This window comes from Octopus sinensis, linkage group LG14, assembly GCF_006345805.1.
Source record: "Octopus sinensis linkage group LG14, ASM634580v1, whole genome shotgun sequence".
NCBI classification, from domain to species: Eukaryota; Metazoa; Mollusca; class Cephalopoda; order Octopoda; family Octopodidae; genus Octopus; species Octopus sinensis.
Window position 1 is genome coordinate 160700 of NC_043010.1, and position 26462 is coordinate 187161.

General features: G+C 36.6%; 1 protein-coding gene across 3 annotated transcripts; it reads left to right on the forward strand.

Moving 5' to 3' along the window:
- Window positions 1–26417, forward strand: LOC115219139 (zinc finger protein 16-like). 3 transcript variants are annotated; one of them, XM_029789232.2, is made up of 3 exons: window positions 1–220; window positions 11191–11266; window positions 24819–26417. In XM_029789232.2, exons 2-3 carry the CDS (start codon window positions 11208–11210, stop codon window positions 25654–25656), a joined length of 897 nt encoding a protein of 298 aa, XP_029645092.1. In that variant the 5' UTR covers window positions 1–220; window positions 11191–11207; the 3' UTR covers window positions 25657–26417. The 3 variants fall into 3 exon arrangements, with proteins under 3 accessions (XP_029645092.1, XP_036364452.1, XP_029645093.1); XM_036508559.1 differs by lacking the exon at window positions 1–220 and adding an exon at window positions 675–812; XM_029789233.2 differs by lacking the exon at window positions 1–220 and adding an exon at window positions 863–1052.
- Window positions 26418–26462: the final 45 nt, after the last annotated feature.

Here is a 26462-nt window from a genome sequence, read left to right on the forward strand (position 1 = left end):
AATGAAATAAAAATTTAAATACTTAGACGGATGACTTAGATAGATATTTAACAACATTGATAAATAGCTAGCTAGAGGACTGTACCTAGACACATGTAAGAAAGGGAGTATTGATTGAGGGGGTGAATGTCTGCTGCTAGAATGTTAAGCCTGGCACGCCGTTTCTAGAGGGCTGAACGCTTCCACACCACCAGTCGATCTGTATATTATTGGGTCCAAGGTTAGTCTTTTGTCTCCGTTTAATGTTTCTATATGTGTGTGTTTGTGTGTGCTAGATATTTGTAAAGATATAGAGGGAGTTTGAGAAGTAGCAAGTGAGACGAGTGGAATTAAATTTATCTATCTATCTGTCTATCTCTAAAGAGATGTCAAGAAATAGAGAAAGAATGACTTATAAAAAAAGATATGCCATCAGGGCAAGGTAGGTAACTATATATATATATATATATATATATATACATATATATATATATATGTGTGTGTGTATGTATGTATATATATGTATATGTGTGTGTATGTATACATATATGTGTGTGTGTATGTATGTATGTATATGTATGTATCTATGTATGTATGTATATATATATATATATATATATGTGTGTGTGTGTGTGTGTGTATATATGTAAGTGTATATGTGTATGTATGACAACCTATCTTGCTCTGATGGCATGTCTATCTCTCACTCACTCTTTGAATACATGTATGTATATGTAAACTTAAAAATGTGGATCAATAGTAGTTACACATGCACGTAACACAGGAAAAGCCCACCCCCGTTTCTCTCCTGCCGACGGAAACACTGTTTACAGGTGCTGTTGTTGTTGTTACCGTCGTTGTTGTTGTTGTTGTTGTTACCGCTGCTGCTGCTGCACTAGTTGTTATTGTTACTGCTGCATTTGTTGTTAGTGCACAAGACACGGGCTTTCGTAATATTATGTGGCGTTATTGGGCGTAAAGAAGATGGTGCGAAAAAGGATAGTTGCATTTGTGATCGTAATGCTTGTTTGCTAGAGTTAATGATGGGTCGAGTTTGGCAAAGAACCATAACGGTAACTGGTTCTGTTTTATGGCTGGCCTGAATGCTATTATTATTCTACTTTTCCTCCGTCCCCTATTTTTAATGTACGTTTGTATTTTAATGGACCATTAAGAAACATAGTTGATATTGCTCAAGCTATTTGTCTACTTCTCTTCGGTAATTATAAGATGATCGCCTCCATCTATGTGAGTGTGTGTGTATACACACACATACACATATACATGCACATACATACATACAAACATATGCATACATACATATACACATATATACATATACACACACATATACATCCATACATATATACACACCATGTGTATACATATGCACACACATAGACACACAACGGTCGGGTGAACAATTTAAGATTGTTCGCATGTGTATAGTGTGTGTAGTTAAACGCTGACATTAACCTGAACATTATTCGGTGTACGAATTGAATATATAAACTCGCACCTCATATTTTAAATGAAATATAATATATCGCGTATTTATTGTAATACATGACACGAAATATTTTCCATATGTTCTTTCTTTTAAATACGTACGTGCATAATTATATTTGCTGGGCGGTACACTGGTTTTACATTCAATATATATATATATATTGTATTCAGTATATCACTGAATACTTTCCATTTTTGTCAACGAAGATTGATTGTGTATTAGTATTATTTATTATATATCACATTAACATTTGTTATTATATATCACAATTATATACAGTCGTAGATGCGTTTTGAAAGGTGTCAAACATAAATAAATGAGCTAAAATTGTTTGGTTGTTGGCATAATGGTCGGTGACGGACATTTTATTAGCCGAGATTGTTGAAAGAGCAACACCGTTCGCTCTAATTTCACTCTCTTCATTTTCAACTATATTTTATTTAATTAATTATTAATTAATAATTTTATTATCATTAATTATTGAAGAACAAGTTATATGTAAATATATATAGCATTATAGCTTCGATAAAATCGATATCGCGATATCAAAAGAGGGGCAGAGAAGGGAGAGGAAGAATCGGGTAGATGTGAATATAATGGAAGATGAAAGATATGTTTCTGTATATATAAGATATGGCGTCACTGGCTGTTGTGCTTGTTTTAATTGTAGTGATGATGCTTTAAAGATTTGGCTTTTGAAATCGGAATTAAAAAGGTCGAAATATATTTTTAAAACTTGGGCTCAAATGTATATTTAAAATAGGAAAGCACTCCTTGTTAACTAAGACATGACAGTATGTGTATACATACATACATACATATATATATATATATGTACTTACGCACACGCATGCATACATACATACGATTGTGTGGATAAAGTATCAAGGGCACACAAGAACTGTCCCAATGATTATCAACTGAAACTACACTCCTTATTCCCACAAATAGCCAAACCACCCTTGCTAAAAATTACTGCCCAATAGTTTGCCAGAACATCATGTTCAAATTATACACTGGGTGTCTCAATCTTTCTTGCCAGACCTTGTGTTACCATCAACGTTATAACCCCTGAGTAAGTTGGAGGAAAGAAAATGTGGAGCTGTATACAACAGCTACTAATTAACTAACTGATCCAGAAAAAAGCACTAATGAATCATAGAAATTAAACTGTAGTATGGACTACCAAAAGGCTTTTCTAGATGGACTACCTGAAGTCTTTTGGTAGAATACCACATGGGTGGATTATCAAGACTTTACAGTTAGTCAAAGTGCCACAACCACTAGTGAATGCTATTAAACACCTGACCAAAACTTGGAATACCACTTTGTTCCTTAGGAGTAATAAGGAGCAAATTGAGTTGGATAGCATTTACTGCTAAAAAGGTATATTTTAGGTTGATAACCTGTCAGAGTTGTTCTTTGTTCTCTCATTAAAAGTCAAAATGTGCTGTTTTGATTATAAATGTGGAAAAGTTGTGCCCTCTGAAAACTTAAAGATGAATGGCTTGATAATACAGCCTCTATAGTCAGGTGACAATTGTAGATATCTTGGACAAGATGAGAATGTCAGATATGATGGACCCATAAATAAGGAGAAGACCAAGAATGAATACTTCAGGAGAGTAAAGATAACATGGTCATCAGAACTCTTAATTTACAACAAATGTATTGCCCACAACACCTTTGCAGTGCCTGTCCTCATGTCTACATTTGGCTTCTGAACTGGTCACTACAAGAATTCAATGAGATTGATGTTCAAACTTGCAAGCTACTCAGGAAACTTCAGCATCAGTGGAGATGTAGACAGGCTATACTTGCCATGCAACAATGGTGGTTGTGATCTTAAATCTCTATTGATGTCATATTAAGCACATCGGATACTGAAACATCTGCAGCAGAGGAAAGAGACCAGTAACTATCTTGTCCAAGTTTGTGACTATGTAACCAACAGTATAATTAGGATAGCTGATGAACTTGAGAGGTATGAAATAAGAGCTGATACAGATCTCTCCTCAAGAGGCATTAGTAAAATCTATTTATCAGAATGAAATAACAAAAATGAACCAGTTCACTGAGAAGATAGTACATGGGTACTTGGTCATAAAACACAAACAAAAGCTTGACATGGAGCACCAACAAGTTTATGATATCCAACTTCAAAGGCTACTACTATGCAATTCAAGAGCAAGAGATCCTCACTAATACCTACAGCATAAAGGCCAGAAAACAAATATAGCATGTGCTAGACCAAGACTGAAGATATCAACCACATTATTGCCAACTGCAAGAGAATGTCTTCCACATATTATCTTCCCATGAGGTCTGATGTGGTGGCCAGAACAGTCTGGAACAGGATAACAAAAAACAGAAAAGTGACGAAGTTGACCATATTGGGACCATGAAACTTAAAAATCAAAACAGCCATCAAGTTATAGCATAGCCAACCAGATATTGTTGTATGAGGCCACAAAGAAAGGATATGTTCTGTTGTGAAAATCAACTGCCCTCTGGACACCAATGTGGTAAAAAAAATACAAGACAAATAGGGCATCTATGGACCATTGATAAGGAGTTTGCAAATCCAGTACCTAAGATACACTTTCAGCTTCATACCTATTATTGTTGGAGCAATGGGATACATGCCAACCCATCTGGAGCAAAGCATGGCTGAACTTGGGATCTTGAGGAGAGAAAGCAAATCCATAATTCATACACTACAAATGATTACATTATTTAGGAACTAAAAATCTACAAGATCTTCTTACAGTTAAAACAAGATGCTTTCATTCACAACCTTGCTACCTAAGTAGGTGGCCAATCAAAATTTATTCTAAATTAAAAAGAGAAGGAAAACATGCATATATATCTTGGCCATACATCACCAGATGGCCAGCACTTAGTCACAAATTCAATTGTTTTAAGATAAATATTCCCCTTTTGTGCACTGGATGCCAGTCTTACTCAAGTTAACATTCCCACATCTGGTATAACAGTTTGGCGTAGAATTAGGCATTTTCTGCGGAGACAAAACAAAATAGTTACTTCAGTGCATTTGAACATAGATTAGAGATATAATTGATACCTTTGCTAATTAACCTTTCTACATCGTTTTAGAAGGTGGTTTGGTTGTTGTATAACTCCTATTCAAGCAGACCTTTGATCAAAAGAGCCCCAATTATGATATCCCATCTATCGTTCAGCCTTGTGTATCTAGTACTACACTGTTGAAATTGTTTTTATTATGTATTTGATGGTTGTGTATGGTTTAGGAGTATTTGGACTCGATGTCCATTATATGGAGCAACCTCTTTTAGTGAGGGAGTTCCTTTGTGGTATCTTGGTCTGCTAAGAGTAGATAAAATCATCCTCACTTCAAACCATTAATGTTTTAGAAGGTCCTAAGTGATGTACCCTTTAAGCTATGCATGTGTACATGTTTTACAGCATGTGCACAAAGGAAAAGATGTGTGTGCACAAGGGTTTTGAGATGAAACTGAATTATTTTGAAGATTGCTAGCATGAATGCATACATCCCTTACAAACGAAAAAAAATGGCATACAGGCAAATTTGTGCACAAACACACACCAAAAAATTAAAAGAGACATTGGTCATACATATCCAGATTCAGAGAAAAAGAGATAGGATGGGCTAATTATGAGTGAACAACTTTGAACAATCTGCTCTATTGAGACTGACCTAGAGTTAAACAATACCTACATAGATATCTGTCCTTTGTTGTTATATGATTTTTAGCCAAAAACCTATTGTTCTATTAAGATCAACCCATTCGTAGGATTAAGACTGAGAATATAGTACAGAAGCTGTTCGATCTCCTATACTCAGTTGTATATACACACTTGCAAATATGTGTGGTAGTTCTTAAACTAGTCAGTAATGTCACTCTGTGAGTTAAAGTGGGTTGAGAGAAACTGCATGAATCTTATAAAATTAGGTGGACTGTACTTTTAATTCACAGGATCAGCTTTGTGCCAAGCTGATATTGCCTGAGAATTACATTAAGGATACAAGAGTCTTGTGGAATACTCAATATAATTCATTGAGTAGCCAAGTTGATAAAAAAATTGGAATATTCCATTGATGGGAACCAGTAGAGATCTCTTTATTGAGATAACAGGCTGTATAAAAATATGCCAAAGGCATGAGGTGTCCCCTTTTCCTGAAAAACGTCTCATTTCTTCTGAAACTTCCTCTTCACTTCCTATGTATTTTCTCTAACAACTGAAATGATTCACAGTAAATGTTAACTATGCTAGTTCCCCTCACTGTTATCTCTGTCTTGTCGTCTGTGCACACTAAGAGGGCTTGGGACATCTTCCATCCGTTTTAGACAAACTAAAATAAGGAACTAAATATATGGTGTTATCAACTTACTCTCACCACAAATAGCCACATTACTACCATAATGCAACCTACTAAAAATAGCAGTCAAATCACCCTTAAAACAGGAAAGATACATTGGATGATTTAGTTTTTGATACACAATGACTGAGAGAAGGACAAGATGGTCATGGCTGGAATTCCTTTGATCTGCCAAGTGTTGACATGACTCTAAACAACAAAAACAGCAGTGTAAATCCTTGTTGGATCAGTAAGGTATCTGATATGGTAGGGGGTCAAGTATTATTTGGCCTGACCTCACCCATAGACCATATTTGTAGTGTTTTGAGTTACTTCCCTTCAATTATAAAATTACTTATTATTTATTTAACCCATCATCTTGATAAAATATTCAGTTTGAGTCAGTATTCCAGCCATGTCCCCCAGATTAATAAGCTATGAGTAAAGTCACCTTTTATCTAGTTATCTATCTCATTATAATGCAACATAACACGGTGTTATAATAAGGTAACCTCTCACCACAGAAGAAAGATAAAGACTCAAAGATGAGTGATAGTATTTATCCCCACTTAAAAGTGGATGTTCTGTTAGAACAAACTATACTGCAGTAGTTACCACGAGAGAAACTCTCATTGTTTTTTTTATATTCTATACAAAATGCACTTGATATTAATACTGCCTCTGTTGCTAATATATGTTTTTTTTTAACAAGCTAACTTGCTCATTTTTACACCAGCGTCTGTTCTGGTATTGTCAATCTATATATTGCTGGCAGGGTGATGATTCGCTGCTACTTCTTGCGGTTGAGTGTTCATCATTGACAAGACTAAACAAGGTTGAAATCGCTTGATCTGGAGGTGGCAGGGATTTATCTCCCTGCTCGCAACATAAACAAATGTGCATTTTGAACCAAAAAGCCAATGTGAGAGTTTCTCATCATGGTAACTACAGCAGTGTAGTTTGTTCTAACAAAACATCCATGTTTATGTGGAGATAAATATTACCTCTCTGTATTAATACTGTCACTAATATATACCTTTTAACAAAGATGAGTATTTAGTCTCTCCTTTAATTTTATTGATTTTATTGAACTGCCCTTATGTGCACATAAACTGCATGTGCAAGCCATTTGAAAGTGAAGTGCCCTGGTCATATTTTACGATACAATTAGTCTAAACCTGAGATTTGCAGGTCTGGAAACAGCAATGACTTTTGCTTTATTCAGTTAGTCCAAGAGTAATGGAAAAAGACAGAAAAGTGCAAGTTGCAACTTAACCTAAATGATAAAGATAAAATTATAACTATTAAACAAAGTTCTGAGAGTACTGTCACCCTAAAAAACAAAAAAAAACATGTGTCCACTATCAACTTTTTTAGTAGAAACCAGTTACTATCAAAGAAATTTGACTTATTTCTAACTGATATTGAAATTTACAGGACAATTTATTCAGAGATAGGATTCTATTTGGAATACAGAACAAATATATTTTAGTACCACTGCTTCAGGATGTAGAAAATGATACACAGATTAAATGGATCACTGAAGGCTCTTTAATCTTAGCCATGACACAAACACCAGCAAAAAAAAAAAAAAAACCCAGGACAGTTTAAAAGCACCCCATCCAAAATTCAAAGAAAATCCCACAAATGATTGTATCTATTCATGTAGTAAAATATGATAGAATTCATTCACTTAAATAATGCCCTGCCTATGGGAAACTATGGGCAAAATACCATAAGCAAAATCATTTTGCTATTAGAAATAAGCACACAGGAAAATGATTTGTTGACATTGGATGAAGCAGTAAAAGGTAAAAGATTTAACTGCTTGGGGTGAGGAGAAACCAGAGTAGTGAAGGCTGGTCTCAAGATATTGAGCTTCACAGAGCAGCTAACAAGGGATCAAAATGATTGGCAATTTGCTGTGTTCAAGAAGATCCATCCATCACAACAAGATGAGACCTTAAAAATATTTTGTTTATGCTTGTACATGTAGGGCCCTGTACCTACACTCATTCTGCCCCATCATACATTCCCTACATCTCATGCCCCAACTCCCCTTTCTTTAACACTCATCACTCCTTTGTCTGTGGCATTACTTGGCTACTGTAATCACTTGAGAGCAGAATTGGCACATATTACATCCTCTCTTTTCTCTGCACTACTAGTTACCTCCTTACCCTTCTGGAACCGCCATCATTGAAACCATATTGGGAGTTCTGTGATGAAATTGTATATCACAACCAATTGCCTTTCAAAAGTGACAGTAGAATCATCCCTGAATCATTCAGAAGTGAAAGTTTCACCAGGAACATCAAAGCCAGAGATGTACAGTCTTTGCCTGTCAGGGATTCATTGGAAAGCAGTTGAAAAGCATATCATATGTGTAAAATTCAGAACAGTCTTAAAGAACTGTTACTGCCTCAATGTCAATGGTTAAAGGTTGGTGTTGATTTGTTCTGAACTAGTGGTGATGGTTATTTAATTATTGTTGAGTATTACATCAAATTTGCTGAGATAATACAGTTGAGTAATCAAACCAGTTTTACAATTATAAACAAGTTGAAACCAGTCTTTGTCATAGAAGGAATAACAGAAATTCTAATTTCAAACAATGCTTTGCAATTATTTTTTGAAGAATTGAAAAATTTTGCTAAAATGTGGGACTTTGACCATATCAAAGCCAGTCAATGATTTCTACAATCAAATGGACCAGCTGAAATTGCAATGAAACTCATGAAGATATTCTTTTCTACTCTAGGCACAAGGCTTGTCATTTTTGAGGAGGGAGCCATTCAATCATTTCGACCCCAGTACGCAACTGGTACTTAATTTATCGACCCCAAAAGGATCAAAGGCAATGTTGACCTCTGTGGAATTTGAACTCAGAATGAAACTCATGAAGATATTGATAAAAGAATGTAGAGAGGAAAACAAAAGAACTGCCTGGAACTGTTAGACTTAATAAATACTTCAATAGACAAGGTTGGTAAATCACCTGCACAACTTGTTATGTATTATTGACGTTTGAGGACAATACTACCTACATCATGTCAGCTACTGTACCCTCATACAATAAATCTATCAGATGGATATGCTGACCTCCAAAGGCTGATTTAGAAGTATTACAACCAACACACAAGAAAGCCACTCACATCATTGGATCCTGGTGATTATGTACGAGTACAAGTAAAGGACTAAATAATACCAGCACTCATCAAAGACAAAATCAATAACCCAAGATCGTATGTGGTTGAGCAATGACCCAACTAGAAAGTAACATAGGAGAAACTGACAATACATTTGACCATCAAAAGAGGCTGACAGACAATTCAAACAGAGAACAACACATCTGTCTTGAATTTCTACACAGTTTTTGTCTAATAAATTTCACTCACTAAGTTTTGGTTTTCAATAGGTGGTTTCAGCAGAAGATACTTTCCAAAGATGACATACAATGAAATTGAACTTGAAATCATGCAGTTGGGAAGTGAATGTCTTAACCACATAGCCATGTTTGCACCCACTTACTCTAGTTAATGTTCTAGTTTTGGGCAAGAACATATTCAGATCAAATTGTGTTGCCTGCTTCAGCTATATTTTTTAATCTTTTATCTTCTACTTGTTTCAGTCTGCATATTTGAATGCTGGGGCACCACTTTGAAGGGTTTTAGCTGAACAGGTTAATCCTAGTGCTTATTTTTGTTTTTCAATCTAGTACTTAGCTAATAGCATGGTCCTGAAACTACTCTATGGTACTAATTCTTTTATTTTTTCACTACTTGTTGGCAGGACATTATCTTCAAGAGTTTTAGTCAGTCATATCAACTTCAGTAAGCATTGCTGTCTGGTACTAATTTTATTAATCTTTATTTATCAAATAGCTAAGTTTTACAGATTTGCACATGTATACATAAACACATACAGAAATAGATTTTCAGGCATGAATTTATATGTGTGTATGTGTGCATATATATATTATATAAATGAGAGTGTATGTTTGTGTATATCACAGAAAGGTTCTGAAATGGTGCATTGTTGAGAAAAATAGATTTGATTTTTGAAATCTGTATCCTAATGAGAAGGTTTTTGGTACTTAGTAATCAAAAAATATAATCTACTATGAGAAATAACTCAACTTTCAGATCACCACGTCTACCTCTCTCTCTCTCTCTCTCTCTCTCTCTCTCTCTGTCTTTTATGCTTTTCTCCTCTCTATATATATTTACCACTCTCTCTCTCTTTCTCTCTTTCACTGTATATCTCTCACACTTGCTTTTCCAACCCCCCCCCCTCTCTCTCTCTCTCGCTCTCTTTTATATGATATGTAATTATTTTCATTTTGTTTAAAACTTCACCATCAAAATGATTTTGCTTTCATTCAGTGATAGACATCTATCATGCAGAAAATGCTAGCTTCCAAATCCTATTTTCTGATTGGGTAAAAATGATCAAACTTTAAAACTCTGTAACATTTTTCTAAAATTTTTCTGGAATAAATGAATCACAGAATTGGATACTGAACTGGTTTCTCATTCCTTTTATAGTGGTTTACTCTTCTAAATATTTGATATCCCTGCTCAATATAGCAGCAAAATTTCTTTAAAATTTTCTCTGACCAAGACTACTCCAGTAACAACAACAGAAGTTCTCAGTCAATCAACATCTATTACCCCTCAACCTCATATCACAAGAATCACAATACAATATCAATTTGTTGACTAAAGGATTAATGGCACATATCCTATTCCTAGCAATGCACAGTATCTCTGGTTAAGATACTGAACTCATAAATAATCCAGTCTAACTGTAAATAGGCACCATAGGTAGGACAGTTCACTGCTGTAAACAATGAGGCACTGTAAAACTGAATCACAATTGTTATTTTGTAGTGCTGTGTTCAACTCTTAAATACGATACTTAAAGGCACACAATTAGTCATGCACAACTTGATCTAAATAAAAACTTCCCTAAAGGCAAAGTTTCTAAATAGTATCCCTGTAACCCATTATTTATCCACTAGGCAGCAAGGAATCTTGCATAGGGTCACTAAACCTGCTAGAAAAGCACCAAATATCTCTCAAAGCACACCCTACTGTCTCAAAATAGAGAAGGGCACATCAGATAAAGTACACTGTTAGTAAAAAGAAAAAAATAGTATAGCTGGAAGGCTTTGATCAGTTATACTCAACCAAGAACTGATCTGGGGCTAAACAAATGTCTACCATCCAATCAGTAAAGCTACAGAGACTGAGAAATAATTGATTTGTTTTCTTTTTTTCTTGCAGGACATTCTGATTTGTCAACTCAAATTAACTTCCCTATTTTCAATTTTCAGATCCAAGGATTTAAAAGATGGATGAATCAGAGTTGGAGATCAGATCTCAAGATGAAGTTTGTGACCTTTCTTCATGGTATGATATTTATTTCATCTGTCAGTATCTTCAGATAAAAGAACAAAACTTTCTTTTGGTTATATGCAAGGAAAGGAAATATAAAGTGGGGTATTTAAGCATTAAGCAAAGAATTACCAATATTTAGTGAGAAACAGTGGATTGGCAGAGTTGGTAGAGTGATTGTCAAAATGCCTTGCTGCACTTAGTTTCATACCTTTACATTCTGAGTTCAAATCCTGCTGAGATCATCTTTGACTTTCATCATTCTAGAGGTTGATGAAATAAAGTATCAGTCGAATCTGAGGCCGCTATAAATAACTCTACATTTCTCCAAAACTGTCAAGCCATATAACAATATTAAGGGAAGTATGGTATTTAGTCTAATCAGGTATACCCAGCTCCTATATTTCAAGGCTTTGAGCCTATGTTAGCAATTAATATTAAGCAGTGTGAAATAGTTTCAATTAGGACTAGAAAGTGTCATGTAGAATCAAGTTGGCAGAAATAGGTCTCTGGTAATGAAAATGCTCTGTCAATGAATAAAGCACTTAAAAACAAGAATACTAGGAGCAGTTTGACCAAAAGGGGCAATCTTCATTCAAAATAAGGATATTATAAGTTATTTCATATAGAAAGAAGGTAATTTTTGAACAGGAAGCACTACAAATTTAAATCAAGATAAATTCAAATGTATTAGTTCATAAAATGTTTAGATAGGTGATTAGATAAGTTTTATTAACAATGAAAAGTCTTTCAGTCACACTGTAATCTTTCGTCCTCTGACATGAGTTCCCCTTCTCAAATGTCCCTGCCCTCTCAAAATTCTTTGTCTCACGAGTTATTTGGTGACCCTGCCAGTGCTAGTGCCACATAAAAAGCATCCAATCCACAGTGTAAAGTGGTTGGCATTTAGAAGGGCATCTAGCTGTAAAACTCATGCCAAAACTGACCTTATGCTAAAAGCACCGAGTCCACTCTACAGAGTGGTTGGTGTTAGCAAGGGATTCTAGTCATAAAAACCCTGCTAAAACAGACACAGTAACCTGGGGCAGTCTTCTACCTGGCTGGCTCCTGTCAACCATCCTACCCATATATTCATGGAAGACAGATGTTAAACGATAACGATGATGATGAGATGTATATATCATCATCATCATCATCGTCGTTTAACGTCCGTTCTCCATGCTAGCATGGGTTGGACGGTTCGACCGGGGTTCTGGGAAGCCAGAAGGCTGCACCAGGCTCCAGTCTAATTTGGCAATGTTTCTACAGCTGGATGCCCTTCCTAACGCCAACCACTCCGTGAGTGTAGTGGGTGCTTTTTACGTGCCACCTGCACAGGTGCCAGGCGGGGCTGGCAACGGCCACGGTCAGATTGGTGTATTTTATGTGCCACCGGCACGGAAGCCAGTCGAGGCGGTGCTGGCATCGGCCACGAGTCGGATAGTGCTTTTTACGTACCACCAGACCAGGGATCCTGGCTGGTTCAATTCGATTTCGATTTCGCTTGCCCCAACATGTCTTCACAAGCAAAGGGGGTTGGCAAGGGTGCCTGTCGTACGGTCGCATTGGAGTATTTTACGTGCCACGGCCACGAGTCGGATAGTGCTTTTTACGTACCACCAGACCAGGGATCCTGGCTGGTTCAATTCGATTTCGATTTCGCTTGCCCCAACATGTCTTCACAAGCAAAGGGGGTTGGCATGGGTGCCTGTCGTACGGTCGCATTGGAGTATTTTACGTGCCACGGCCCCGAGTCGGATAGTGCTTTTTACGTACCACCAGGCCAGGGATCCTGGCTGGTTCAATTCGGTTTCGATTTCGATTTCGATTTCGCTTGCCCCAACATGTCTTCGCAAGCATGGGGGGTTGGGATGGGTGTCTGTCGTCGGATGAGGTTCTATATCGACTTCGCTTGCCTCAACCGGTCTTTGTGTCCAAGGGAGGAAAGGCATTCATAAGTGGGCTGGGCTCACTTGTCCTGCCTGGTCTTCTCACGTACAGAATATTTCCAAAGGTCTCGGTCTCTGGTCATTTCCTCAGTGAGGCCTAAAGTTCGAAGGTCGTGCTTCACCACCTCGTCCCAGGTTTTCCTGGGTCTACCTCTTCCACGGGTTCCCTCAACTGCTAGGGATTGGCACTTTCTCACACACCTATCTTCATCCATTCTCGCCACATGACCATACCAGCGCAATCGTCTCTCTTGCACACCACAACTGATGCTTCTTAGGTACAACATTTCTCTCAAGGTGCTAACGCTCTGTCGAGTATGTACACTGACATTACACATCCATCGGAGCATACTGGCTTCATTCCTCACGAGCTTACGCATGTCCTCAGCAGTCACAGCCCATGTTTCGCTGCCATGTAGCATGGCTGTTCGTACACACGCATCATACAGTCTGCCTTTTACTCTGAGCGAGAGGCCTTTAGTCACCAGCAGAGGTAAGAGCTCCCTAAACTTTGCCCAGGCTATTCTTATTCTAGCAGTTACACTTTCAGTGCACCCACCCCCACTACTGACTTGGTCACCTAGATAACGGAAGCTATCAACTACTTCTAGTTTTTCCCCCTGGAAAGTGACGGAAGTTGTTTTCTGCAGATTTTCGGAGGTTAATGCTCCCGAGCATCTGCCACATACAAAAACTATCTTCCCAGTTAGCCTACCTTTGACATTGCTGCACCTCTTATGTGTCCATAGCTTACACTGGGTACATCTTATAGAGTTTCTACCTACACCTTTTCTACAGATCGAGCAGGGCCATCTTCCTGAAGATATTTGTGGATTGTCTACCTTTCTACTTATTAGTACTTTGGTTTTAGCTAGGTTGACTCTAAGGCCCCTTGATTCTAAACCCTCCTTCCACACTTGGAACTTCTCCTCCAGTTCTGATAGTGACTCAGCAATAAGAGCAAGGTCGTCAGCGTAGAGGAGCTCCCAGGGACAGCCTGTCTTGAATTCCTCCGTAATTGCCTGGAGTACTATGATAAATAGGAGGGGGCTGAGTACTGAACCCTGGTGGACCCCAACCTCTACTTTGAATTCTTCTGTGTACATGTTGCCAACCCTAACCTTACTTACGGCATCTCTGTACATGGCTTGCACAGTCCTCACCAGCCATTCATCTATCCCTAGTTTCCTCATTGACCACCAGATAAGGGATCGGGGGACCCTATCAAAAGCTTTCTCCATGTCAACGAAAGCCAGGTACAGGGGCTTATCTTGGCTAGGTATTTCTCCTGCAGCTGCCTTACCAGGAATATAGCATCAGTGGTACTTTTTCCTGGCACGAACCCAAACTGCATCTCATCTAAACTAACTCTCTCTCTGATTAGTTGGGCTATGACCCTCTCCGTAACCTTCATTACTTGATCCAACAGCTTGATACCTCTGTAATTATTTGTATCTAGGGCATCACCTTTACCTTTGTAGCAGTTGACTAGTATGCTGCTGCACCAGTCATTGGGTATGACTCCTTCGTGTATCACCTGGTTGACTATACGGGTATATAGATGTGTGTGTGTGTGTGTATACACGTGTGTATATATATATATATATATATATATATATGTGTGTGTGTGTGTGTATATATATATAAATAATATATATGCATATATATATGTATGTATATCTCTATATATAAAACTGAAATGCGTTTTTACCGCTTGGATTGCCTTCAATGCCTCTACATCCCGTCCGATTCGCTCCAAAATTTACAGGGACATGTAGAATGAGGTGACGATGCCCGTGGGCTACCTTAGAAATCCCTATCTTGAAAGTTGTGGTTGCTAGGGGCCATCTTCCTCACTCACGCTATTTCCTCCTTTCCCTCTCTTATTCCCCTTCATTTATAACTTTGAGAAGTCCACTCCCGTTATTTAATGTATTCCCCTCAACTCCCTTTCACTTTCCCTTTATAAGTTCGTCAGACGGCTTTCTTTGATGTATCTGTCTGCATTCATAGGGAGAATTATCATTGCTACCAACAACACACAATCATGAGAACAGATATTATGAATCAGATATTCATTGCGTTCATTTATATATGTGTGTGTGTGTGTGTTCGATATATAAATATGTATATATAATGTATATATACAAAGTGTATATATCTGTATTTATGTATATTAAACTTTTTAATACTTTTTGATAGTTATATATATTTTTAAACAAATTATAAATATAATTTAATAATTTTTATTTTAAATTTAAATAATTTAAATTTTTCAATTTTCTATATTTTCTATATTATATTTTTATTTTTATGTTTTTGTTTTTGTTTATTTTTGCCTATTAGTGGTTTTATCTCTAATTTAATTTATACATATATATATATAATTTGTATATATAATGCATGCACACACACACACACACATTATATATATATATATGTATATATATATATATATATGTATATATATATATTATATATATATATATATTATATATATATATATATATATATATATAATATATGTGTGCATTATGTGGTCGGTCGGTTCAGCTGAAAATATGCACACCTATGAACCCTTTCGTTACTATATTTCTGACCAAAATACACCCCCTTATGTGTTTCAATTAATTTCTAACATAATCATAAAGTTAGTCTGGTTTCATTAAACAACTATAACTTTTTTATTTATCAATATATTGATGTGATTTTTGGAAGATAATTGAATGAAATGTTCTCAACCAATTCTATACTATAATTTTTGTCACAAAGTGACTCTAATTGCAGGTAGATACAGGTAAATTCAACAAAATATAAAATTATTAAAATTTTGTTCAAACATCGCTATAGAAAATGGGTTATAAGCTAATATTCAATTGGGTATACAACAAAATTTTACGATAGAATTTGTTATTCTGGGTAACTTTCTGATACCCATAATAATATTTATGGCAAAATAGTCTTAATTTCATTTAAGGTTGTGGGGAAACCACTAACTATCCTTTCTTTCGCTTTGTTTACATTTAGCGTAACGGTTCGTTTCCGCCGTAATAATTTCAAATAGGCTCATTCGAAAAAGTAAAAAGAAATAGTCTAAGGCTTTACTCTCCTGGGAAAGTCTGTGGCTTGGTCCAGTTTCTTCAGAAAAATCACCGAAAGAAACAGTTTTTCAATTTTCACTCCATTCAGGTGCCAATTCATTTTCTTTATCGCTGTTGGAGCTCTCGGATTCACTGTTTTCACTTTCGGAAAATGAAACATCAGATGCATTATCAAATACCACGTGCTTTTTTTTTTTCAGTCATAGAGTTAGATTTATCAAGGTCTTCAGTAGAAAATCCTTCGAATTCTGACTCACTGCTTGATATGATGAAATTCGTATCCATTTTTTTGTCAGAATTACAAAGTTTGAAAACACAATAGGAACAAATTTTGGAAAAAATCTCCCAAAATTCACGGAATTAAAATTACACTTCGATTGTTGTACAAAACTGTAGATGAACTGTTTACGAAGTATAATCACGTGGTTTCACGAATGTAATAAAGAGATTTGCTCTGATATTCTCATTTAAATATGAATAGGTAAATACGGGCGAGTTTGGGCGGTTTGGTCACATTAGCCAAAATTTTTTTCAGGCGGCTTTGGGCGGTTTGGTAACGAAAGGGTTAAAAGTGTTGGCAAGTTTGCATGACAACTATTTTTTTCCTCAAATGAAAGGCGTGATCTCTAGGACAAAATTCCTCATCTTATAAAATGTGGCCCCAGTAGACCCGAATGAAATCGGGTTATATTAACCAAAAGGTGAAAAGGGGTATAAATGGGGCTGGAAGGGGATTAAAATTTAAAGGAGCGAGTGTTTAGGAATTCTCTGTTACATCAAGCTAAAAAATTTGCGCCAGCCTTTTAATCTTCAATGTGTTGCCGTCCATGATGAAGAGGTTTTGAATGCTTGCCATGGTGAGTCTACTGTCTTGAGAAAGAATCACTTCAAAACTTGGTGTTTACGAATTTTCTTTTACATCAAGTTCAAAATTTTACGCCAGCCGTTAAACTGTCCGTCGTTAAGAAATGCTAGTCATGGTGACTCTACTATCCTCAGATTCTATCCCTTCAAACTTTGCTTTCCAATATTTTATTATTTTTATTCAGCTCGCAAGTTCGTCTGTCCCTTTTAAATGTTAGCGTTTTGCTGTCTGCCTTGAAGCAGACCTTTCCGTTGCCACTGCCTGATATTTATGATTGATCTTTCTAAATATTTTATTTCTCAACTTACTCAAGATCTTTTGTTGTTTATAAATGGGAGAGAGATAGATAAAGATAGAGAGTAAGAGAAAGCGAGGGAGAGTCCGAGAGAAAAGAAAAGTAAGAGAGTGGGAAAGTGAGAGAGAAAGGAGAGAGAAACAAAGAGGGAGAATCATCATCATCATCATCATCGTTTAACGTCCGTTTTCCGTCCTAGCACGGGTTGGACAGTTTGACCGGGGTCTGGGAAGCCAGGAGGCTGCACCAGGCTCCAGTCTGATCTGGCAGTGTTTCTACAGGTGGATGACCTTCCTAACGCCAACCACTCTGTGAGTGTAGTGGGTGCTATTTTCGTGCCGCAGGCACAGGTGCCAGGGGGGCTCGCAGCGTCAACAATCGGTTGGTGCTTTTTACGTGCCACTGACACAGAAGCCAGTCAAGGCGGCGCTGCAATCGGCCACGTTCAGATGCTGCTTTTTACGTGCTGAAAGGAAGCAACAGAAAGTAACAACCACACCCTTACCCGCGCGTAGAGCGGGTCACCTTCAGCTAGTATATATATATATTTATATACACAGATACACACACACACACACATATGGGTACAGGACGTCACCAACAGTAACATGAAATAAAAAAGCAAATGAGTTCAGTATGCAAACAACGAGTGAAACAAATGGAAAGTAGGACAAGTAACATAAAGAACGGCACTTCATCAGTTGTTGGCTGCCTATCTACATCTCATTTCGAGCATTGAACAACAATGCGAGTCTTCAAAGACAGTTGCTTCCATAAGTACCAAAATAAAATTTGGAATTTATGGAGGGTCAAATTCGGGAACAAAAACAGGACAGTAGAGACATACAATGAAACCGAACAGAAACAAACATGGAGGGTTGTTCGACCAGAACGAGGGTAAAATACTGAATGCTGGAGAAGTATTTTCTTTGACAAGAAAAAAGATAGAAGAAAGAGAGATAGGATACGTCCAGTCTTTAGGACAGTCCTGAAAGAAAAGAAAGATGATAACATGAGAAGAAGAAAGATGGACGATGATCATGTGTAAGCAACAATAGAGAAAAGGAGAGAGAAGGGAGAGAGAGAGACAGACAGATAGAAAATGGTGAAGGGGAGAAAAAAGGAATTAGAGAAAGGATGTGAGAGAAAACGATGGGGAGAAAACAGTATAGAATAGAGTTGCATCAAAAAGATTAAGATAAACTTACTTGATATATATATGTGTGTGTATATATATATATATATTCAATCAAAGCAATTAAGATTCAAGTAACTTCCAATGAATTTACTTGAATGTGGTACTTAACTTAGATGCACCAGAAAAACTATATGGTGTTATCCATACAGTAATGTGGGGTGATTATAAACGAGAAAGAAGCAACAAGAATGGATTGGTTTTTAGTACAATTGTTTCATACAAAGACAGGCTTTATTACAAGTTGCAAAAATTGCAGCAGATAAAAGCGTCCCGTACTCATCAGCTAAAATACATTTGAGTTCTCTAGACATCTTAGTGGGTGAGGTTATACTCATGAAATATTGGAGATAATTCCATTAAAGGCAGATATAGGTTGTAAACAGCTTTCCAAAGTTCCTTAATGATGATGCACAGTCTTATCACAGATTTTTAAAAAACTTATTAGTTTCAAAGAGAGTGTATATGCATCCATGTATATATATACATGTGTGTGTGAGGGTGTATGTATATATCTGTGTTTGTCTGCTCCTCCCACTGCTTTGACAACCTGCATTGGTTTGTTTACATCCCTGTAACTTAAAGGTTTGGCAAAAGAAACTGATAAAAGAAATGAATGAATGCCAAGAAATAAATGGTTTGAGACAGGGTTGTTTTGTTTAGATGAGATAATTGTTTTATCAATTGGTAGTTCACTACATTATTAGCAACAGAATTTATAACTGCTTGCTTCATTAAATCAGATGTTAAGAAGTTATAACTCCTTTAGCAGCTTTTCTTAATAAACAAAATAACTTTCCCTCAAGCCATTTCATTCTTGACATTCATTTGTTTCTATTATGTGTTCATGTGGATATGCCCAACCTGTATATATATTCAGTGGATCTTGGGTTTGGTCAGGCATATTTTTTTATGCAGTTCTGAAGAATCAGCTTTGATATGTGCTATGGAGGAAACCGTAAATGAAAATTAATCGATAGTTGCAGGAATTATTGCATAATAATGCAAGATTGATTAGCAAAATGATTTGCTTACTCCATTTTTTAATATATGTCATATATATATATATATATATATATATATATATATATACACACACACATATATATACATACATACACATTCACTTACACACACCACAAACACCTGCACATGTATGTGTATATACACACATGGATATGTAAAGTCACAATTGCAAAATGTATTACTAATAGTAGTTGCTAGTACAGAACAACAACAACAAGAGAAATAATGGAAATAGTGCATGTATATATTATAAAATACAGTACAAAATATGAAAAAATATGTATACTTGAATATATAAAGTGATATGGAAAGTAGCAACAACCAAGCAAACTACAGAATGGTAATTATCATCTAAGTATTTAAAGCATATGTTAATAGTTGTAGTAAAAGTTGCATTGACATGAGGTGAACCCTGGAGTTAGACAATCAGAGTAAAACTAATAATATTTACAATGACAATAACAACAACAACAGTAATAACTGTTTCAAATTTGGTCACAAGAACAGCACTTTTGAGCCGGGAAGGTCAGGTTGATAATATCAACTTCTAGTACCTAGAGCCTTAATTTATTGATCCCTGAACGGATGAAAAGTAAAGTTAACCTCATCAGGATTTGAACTCTGATCATAAAGCTGTAAGAAACACTACTAAGCATTTTGTCTAACATACTAATAATAATTCTTTCTAATTTTTGGCTCAAGGAAATTTTGTGGAGAGGGCAACATCGATTACATCAACCCCAGTAATTGATTGGTTCTTTATTTTATTGACCCCCATAAGAATGAAAGGCTAAGTTGACCTCAACAGAATTTGAAGTCAGAATATGGAATCAGAAGAAATGCTGTTAAACATTTTGTCTGGTGTTACAATAATAATGATAAGTATTTTCATGTACATTGTTTTGTCTTGGTATAAAAGATGGGCTACAGCAAATATTCTGCTCAATACCACAGATTGGTTTGTCAGTTGTTTGACTTTAACCTGTTGAGCATGTCCCTTAGTGGCTGATGATATGTGCATCTCTGATCATGAGCAAAAGTAGTGGGGGAGCATCATAGCCATGTGTTGAAAGGATTTCTTAGAGGTTTGGATAATTCACCTTTGGAAACATAGGTGGTTCAGTCAACATCCTTAAACAATCCTTATTCAGGGACCTTTTGAGTGGCATGGGCTACTCAACCTAAAGAAAATTCTAACTGGGCCCCACCCGCAAGGTCATGCGCTGTTTATCTTGATATGACGCGCACATATGTTTGTGATGCATGTGCCTGGTGTACTCTTATCAGACAGGTAGTCATAATGGGTATACCGGGCTTCGTATATTTTACCCCAGTGTCACTTTGATGGCACGCACTGCTCTCTCACTCAATAATAATAATTATAATAATAATAATAGTAATGATGATGATGATAATAATGATAATAATAATGATGATGATGATGATAATAATAATAATTATTCATTTTACTATAAGCACAAGACCTGAAATTTTGGGAGAGGGGGCTGCTCAATTAAATTGATTCTAGTGCCTGACTGTTGCTTATTTTATCAATGCTGAAAAGATGAAAGGCAAAGTCAACCTTGGTAGAATTTGAACCCAGAATGCAATCCCAGAAGAAATTTCACTAAACATTTTGTCTAGTGAGTTAGATTAGTGTTTAAAACAGAACTCAGTTTGAAATATAAGATAAGTATTAATACTCTAGCTGTCCCACTTAGAATTCACAATTATAATATTCTACATGAATTAGCCAAGCTAGACAAGGAAAAATATTATAATGACAGAATTTAGTATACCACCCAAAATCTGACAGAAAAAGGTTATATATACAATGAATTGAAGGGTAGACCTCAGGACCTCAGAAATATCTAACTCAGAACCAAAGAAAACTCGTACAAATAGCCACAAAGTATGAGCAAAATGAAAATACTGTTTTCAGTTTTCAAGGAGGCTGAAAAATAGGAGAAAGAGATTATTGATACCTGACAACTATGAAGAAAAAGAAGAAATAACAAAAGCTGTGAAGCAACTAAAATCTAAGCTAAAATTGGAGCTACAAAATACCACAATAGAACAATGACAAGAAAAGCCATTACATGGCAAATACTGGAATAAGTTAAACAGAAAAGAAATAGATAAAGTAAAATCCCAGCAGTGGTTGAGAAGTTTGGGACTGAAAGCAAAGACTGAAGGGTTTTTAATTGCAATACAATATCAAGGCCTCCCCAACAAAAACACATAATGAAGGAAAATACAATAAATAATTGCAGAATAATTGGTGATGGGGAAGAAATAATAAATCATATTGCCTCTGGCTGTCCAGTCCTGGCTAAAAAGAATATATATACAGACATGACAGAGTTGGGACATATATGCACTGGAAGTTGTGCAGCTCTATGGAATGGCAACAGAAAAAAAAAATGATATAAGCATATCCCAGAAAGGGTGTCAAAAAATGACAAAATAACCATACTCTGGGATATGCCGATAGACATAAATAGAATTATCAAGGCTAATAGGCCAGATATTGTTGTTAGGGACCACCAAGAAAAATAATGCTTTGGGACATATCAGTCCCAACAAATGATAATGTTTCTCTAAAGGAAGCAGAGAAACTCTTGAAATACAAAGATATGGAAATGGAGATAATCCAAATGGGGAGCCTGGAAACAAATAATCCCCATAATAGTAGGTGCATTAGGTATGGTTAAAAAACATGACCAAAACACCAGGACTTACAAAAATATATTGTTATGCAGCAGCAGTACTAGCAATAGCAGTTGCAGTGTCAATGCCAACCACAGTAGCTGCAACAACAACAATAGTAATAGCAATGACAGCAAGAACTTTCTCTTTAACAAGACAGCACTTACCCAAGACACACAGAGCTGTACTCAATAGTACAGTGAAAGCACCCAATAAAAATAAGACTACTGAATAATAACAATAATAATAATAATAATAATAATACTTTTTACTATAGGCACAAGGCCTGAAATTTTGGTGGAGGGGATAAGTCAATTACATCAACCCCAGTACATAACTGGTACTTATTTCATCGACCCCAAAACAATAAAAGACAAAGTCGACCTCATCAGAATTTGAACTCAGAATGTAGATGTGGAGGAAATCCCGCTAAGCATTTTTCCCAGGGTACAAAGCCAGCAAATTTGGTGGAGGGGGTAAGTTGATTACATCAGCCCCAATACTCAACTGGAAAGTATTTTATCAACTTCGAAATGATGTAAAGCAAGGTCAAACTTGGTGGAATTTGAACTCAGAATGTGAAGATGGATGAAAGTCCGCTAAGCATTTCACCCAGTATGCTAACAATTCTGCCAGCTTGCTGCCTTGATGATGATGATGATGATGATGACGACAATACCGCAGTAGTAAGAACAAATATATGTAAAGAGATTAGTGGGTATAATGGACAGCAGTAGATATAATTTTGTTGATACAGAAGATTCAAATGCTAGGTATTGTGCAAGGGGTTTATGGATGTAATAATAGGGTTATATCCTAAAACAAATCTTGGATATTCATAAATATACTTGAAAATAAGATTATATTAAAAACCATACATTTTTTTTTTTGTTTTCTTGAAATTATCACTGCTTCCAGAAAAGGTAAGATAATTGAATTGCATGGTAGCAGTTAGGACAGCCCTGCACATGTTTCTGCCTCAGTAAGCATCATCAACACAACAGTTTCTCTATTTTCTCTCTGGCAGAATGAGATACTTATACAAAAAGAGAGTAGAGCACATTTATGGCCTAGGTAATTTGCATAAATGAAATGAAAATGTGATGGCAGAAACAACTCAAAATGGCCAGTGTAAGTATGTATGTGTATCTGTATGCACACAAACATACACACACCTATGAACATATATTTTTTTCTTTATTTTGTGGTACAAAAACAGTAAAAGTGCCCAATATACACCCTGTGTTTGCAGTGTCTTTAGTCTGATGTTTGTTTATGTCTTAGATAAATAGATATGTGTATTATCCAAACTAATTTGTAATTTGTTATAGTTCCATTCAGTCAACCTCTGTCTGACCGTTTGCTTCAGCAGATTGAGAGAAGTAAGTAATAATTTTGAAATTGCAACCACTCTGTTTACAAGCGATTCCACAGTCTTTGATGTCACTTGTTATTGATCCTGCATCAGGAAGATCTACTTTGGTGTTAAATAACAAAGAATTTGTGCATGCATTGGCAAGATGAAATAAGATCTTTGGTTAAGGATTAGAGTAGGGTGGAAAATCATATGGTTTTGTTTGTAAGGACCAAATAATTTGAGAGAGATTAAGAAGAGTGGTTAGTGCAGAGCTCAGAGAGTGAGTAAGAACATCTGACAAGGAGAATAAATGGTGCAGAAGGCCTTGTAGTAGTGATAGAATTGGTAGAGATTTGAGATAAGACGATGTGATATATAAAAGGACCCCCTTTGGTCATGAATGACCATGGGATTGCACCTAGGAAGTTACCCTCAGGGGCACAAGTCCAGGCAAGGTTGTTTGTGGAAGACCGGCAGCCGCCCATGCATACCAGCCTCCCCTCTCCATGCCACCAATGTTATCCAAGGGAAAGGCAAAGGCCGGTACGGTTTGGCACCAGTGATGTCACAACTCATTTTTACAGATGTGTGACCTGGAGCCACATGAAATGAAGTTTCTTGCTTAAGAAAACAACACACAGCCCAGTCTGGGAATCAAATTCACTACCTCATGATAGCGAGCCCGATGCTCTAACCATTGAGCCATGCAACTTCACATGTGATATTTCTTTTTATATATGTTTATAGGTGTTAATATGTGTATACTTTTACTTACACGGGTGTGCTAAAACTTTCCTGGCTTTAAGGGTATTGCAAAAGGCCTGGTTGGAGGCCCAACCTTCCAAGTTCTTTTACAGGGCTTAGAAATACTGAAGAACTGCTGCAATAAGTGTGTAAATCTGAGAGGGAAATATGTTGAATAAAATTGTAATTAACCGAACCTCCTAGTTTTCTTTTATCCAAAGCCAGGAGCTTTTCAGCATGCCCTTGTATGTTTATATGTATGTTAGATTTATGTACTTGTATATTTATTAAATTTATAAATTTATGTTAATATGTTGATTTTGCAGGCACAGTAATTCCAAAAAGCACTCTTCAGCTTTCATGCACATCAATGCATTTGCAGAAGCAACTCGAGCCTGCAATTCTGATCTCGATGCTGACCAAGAAATGGTGCAGCACTGTAGCATATGTGGTAAAGGATTTTACCATGTTCATGATTTACGGGACCACGAACTTACCCATATTGGCAGCACCAGCACCAAATGTAGCAGCAGTAGTAGCAATAGCAGTTGCAATGTCAACACTAACAACAGCAGCTGTAGCAACAACAATAGTAACAGCAATGACAGCAAGAACTTTCTCTTTAACAAGACATCAGAAGTTGAGTGCAATGGCAAACTGGGCTCCCCTTGCAATTTGTGTATGAACCAGGAGTACAGCATGTCAGACAACAATGGCAAATGTTTATCTGATTGTGATATCTGTGATGAAGAAGGATCTAGTGAAGGCCGCACAAGACGACTCTTGTCAATGGATGCTGAAGCGTCACCAGATAGTTGCCATGGCATGACCCATTTTGACTGTGACTTATGTGGAGAGCGATTCAAACTGCGTGGGAGTATGCTTCGACACCGGCAGACACACATTACACACCGACCTTTTTCTTGTCCTATATGTGGCAAAATGTTCACACTTCGTGGTAACATGAAAAAGCACCAAGCTATTCACGAAGGCCTGAAACCTTTCCATTGCAATGTGTGTGGACGACGATTTGGTCTTCGTGGTAACCTGCGACAGCACCAGGTGGTGCACACTGGAGTTAAACCTTTCGACTGTGCCATATGTGGTCGCCAGTTTTCTCTACGTGGAAACATGGAAAAACACAAGCGGATACACTCTTACTAATTTGTTTTGGTTCAAATAGACTCGGTTTATCATCAGGTAAAGCAGGTAGGTAGCAATGCCATGGTCTATTTACACTTTCCTAACCTGTTAGCATGAACACATGAACAGACATTTCACTGTTTCATCCATATGAGCCTTGGCACAGGGAACAAAGACAGTTTTTGATATTTAGTCCACTGACAGTGTTTCCTTCTACTTTGTGTATGAGAAAAGACTTCTACACCAAGAACAGAAACAGCTTCACCTATAATTTTATGTACAGATACAGTCTTCTTTCACTTCAGTCAGTCAACCCACCATTTTATAAACTGCAATTCTATCAAGAAAAGCAGCTATCTGCTGTTCTATGTAAAATTATCAACTTCTGTCATAGTCTGGAGACACAATTATGCACCATCTCCTATTTTTCTATAACAAATAGATCCCTACTTTCATCTTTTTTGTCTAGTTTTTCTTCTTTTCTTCCTTTCTTTTACTATTTTCTTCTTTCTGTCCTTTTGACTTCTCTCTTCTTTTTTTTTTGTATCTCTTCTTTCTTCTGTCTTTTTCCCTAATGTCTCCAGTCCCTGTGTTCTCAATCTACTTATCACATGCACCAGGCCTCAACTGTTGAGGTTAGCCTTTACAAGTACCCTATGACATTCTGTGGGTTAGGGGTAAGGATAAGGTTGTCTTACAAAACTTTGTTTACATTGATATTTGCTATAACAATCTATCCAAAACATTTGTCACCGATAAAATGGCCCCACTTATTGTAAAAATCATTTCTGAATTCTCTCCTTACCAATGTCTATGTAAAGAGGCAG